At 59.9% G+C, this 1174-nt stretch overlaps 1 protein-coding gene across 1 annotated transcript in view; it reads left to right on the forward strand.

Moving 5' to 3' along the window:
• The window catches only part of EMH_0053690 (uncharacterized protein), a gene marked incomplete at both ends in the record, with an annotated part of 6009 nt that overhangs the window by 561 nt on the left and 4274 nt on the right, over positions 1-1174 (forward strand). Inside the window, one exon of the mRNA XM_013497031.1 lies at positions 346-1105. Coding sequence (XP_013352485.1) covers positions 346-1105 — 760 coding nt within the window. The remainder of the gene's footprint in view (positions 1-345; positions 1106-1174) is intronic.

Consider the following 1174-nt stretch of genomic DNA (forward strand, 5'->3'; position numbering starts at 1 on the left):
GGTGCTGGTGCTGGTGGTGGTGGTGGTGGTGCTGCTGCTGCTGCTGATGCTGCTGGTGGTGGTGGTGGTGGTGCTGCTGCTGCTGCTGCTGATGCTGGTGCTGCTGATGCTGCTGGTGGTGGTGGTGGTGCTGCTGCTGCTGCTGCTGCTGATGCTGCTGCTGGTGCTGGTGCTGGTGGTGGTGGTGGTGGTGGTTGTGGTGCTGATGGTGTTGCTGCTGCTGTTGTTGCTGCCGTTTTTTCCTTTTTATATTCACCTATCATCCGTCTCCTGCTGCTGTTCCGGCTCCTGCTGCTGCTGCTGCTGCTGCTGCTGGTGCTGCTGCTGCTGCTGGTGCTGCTGCAGGTGCAGGTGACAACAGAAGCAGTGTGTGAGGGCCCCGTGCTGACGAGCGATCCGCTGCTGCTGCAGCAGCCCCCGCCCCTGGGTGTAGTGAGTGCAGCAGCAGCACCAGACGCAGCAGCAGCAGCAGCAGCAGCAGCAGCAGCAGCAGCAGCAGCAGCAGGTGGTGATGGTATGATGCATGCAGATGTTGCATGCCCTGCTGTTACCGGTATATGCCCGTTTGGGGCTGTTGCTGTTGAGGAGACGCCGCATCCGCAGCAGCAGCAGCTGCTGCTGCAGCAGCAGCAGCAGCTGCAGCAGCAACCGCAGCAGCAGCTGCTGCTGCGGAGACAGCCGACGATGTCTCTCCCACCTGTCTCCTTGCAGCTCGACGCAGAAATGAGGGAAATAAACTCTGCTGCTCGTGCTGCAGTTGTTTCTTCTGTCCCCGACCCAGCAGCAGCAGCAGCAGCAGCAGCAGCAGCAGCAGCAGCAGCAGGAGAGAGCAGCAGAAGAACGCCTGTCTTACACACCACTTGTGTGCAGCAGGTGTCTCCTCCTCTGCCGTCTCCTCCCCCTTCTGCTGCTGCAGCAGCAGCAGCAGCAGCAGCAGCAGCAGCAGCAGCAGGTGCCGGTAGTATATCCGCAGCTCCTGCTGCAGTAGTAGTAACGGATGACCCATCATCATGTTCGCCAGGAGCAGCAGCAGCAGCAGCAGCAGCAGCAGCAGCAGCAGCAGCAGCAGCAACACCAGCAGCAGCAACAGGAGTTGTTTCTCCTCGTGTGCTGCAACCTATATATAAAGCAGACAAACATACAGCCATCATTCCGGCTCATACATTCTCTCCTC

Source organism: Eimeria mitis, genomic scaffold (genome assembly GCF_000499745.2).
Source record: "Eimeria mitis Houghton genomic scaffold, Emh_scaff2428, whole genome shotgun sequence".
Taxonomy (NCBI): Eukaryota; Apicomplexa; class Conoidasida; order Eucoccidiorida; family Eimeriidae; genus Eimeria; species Eimeria mitis.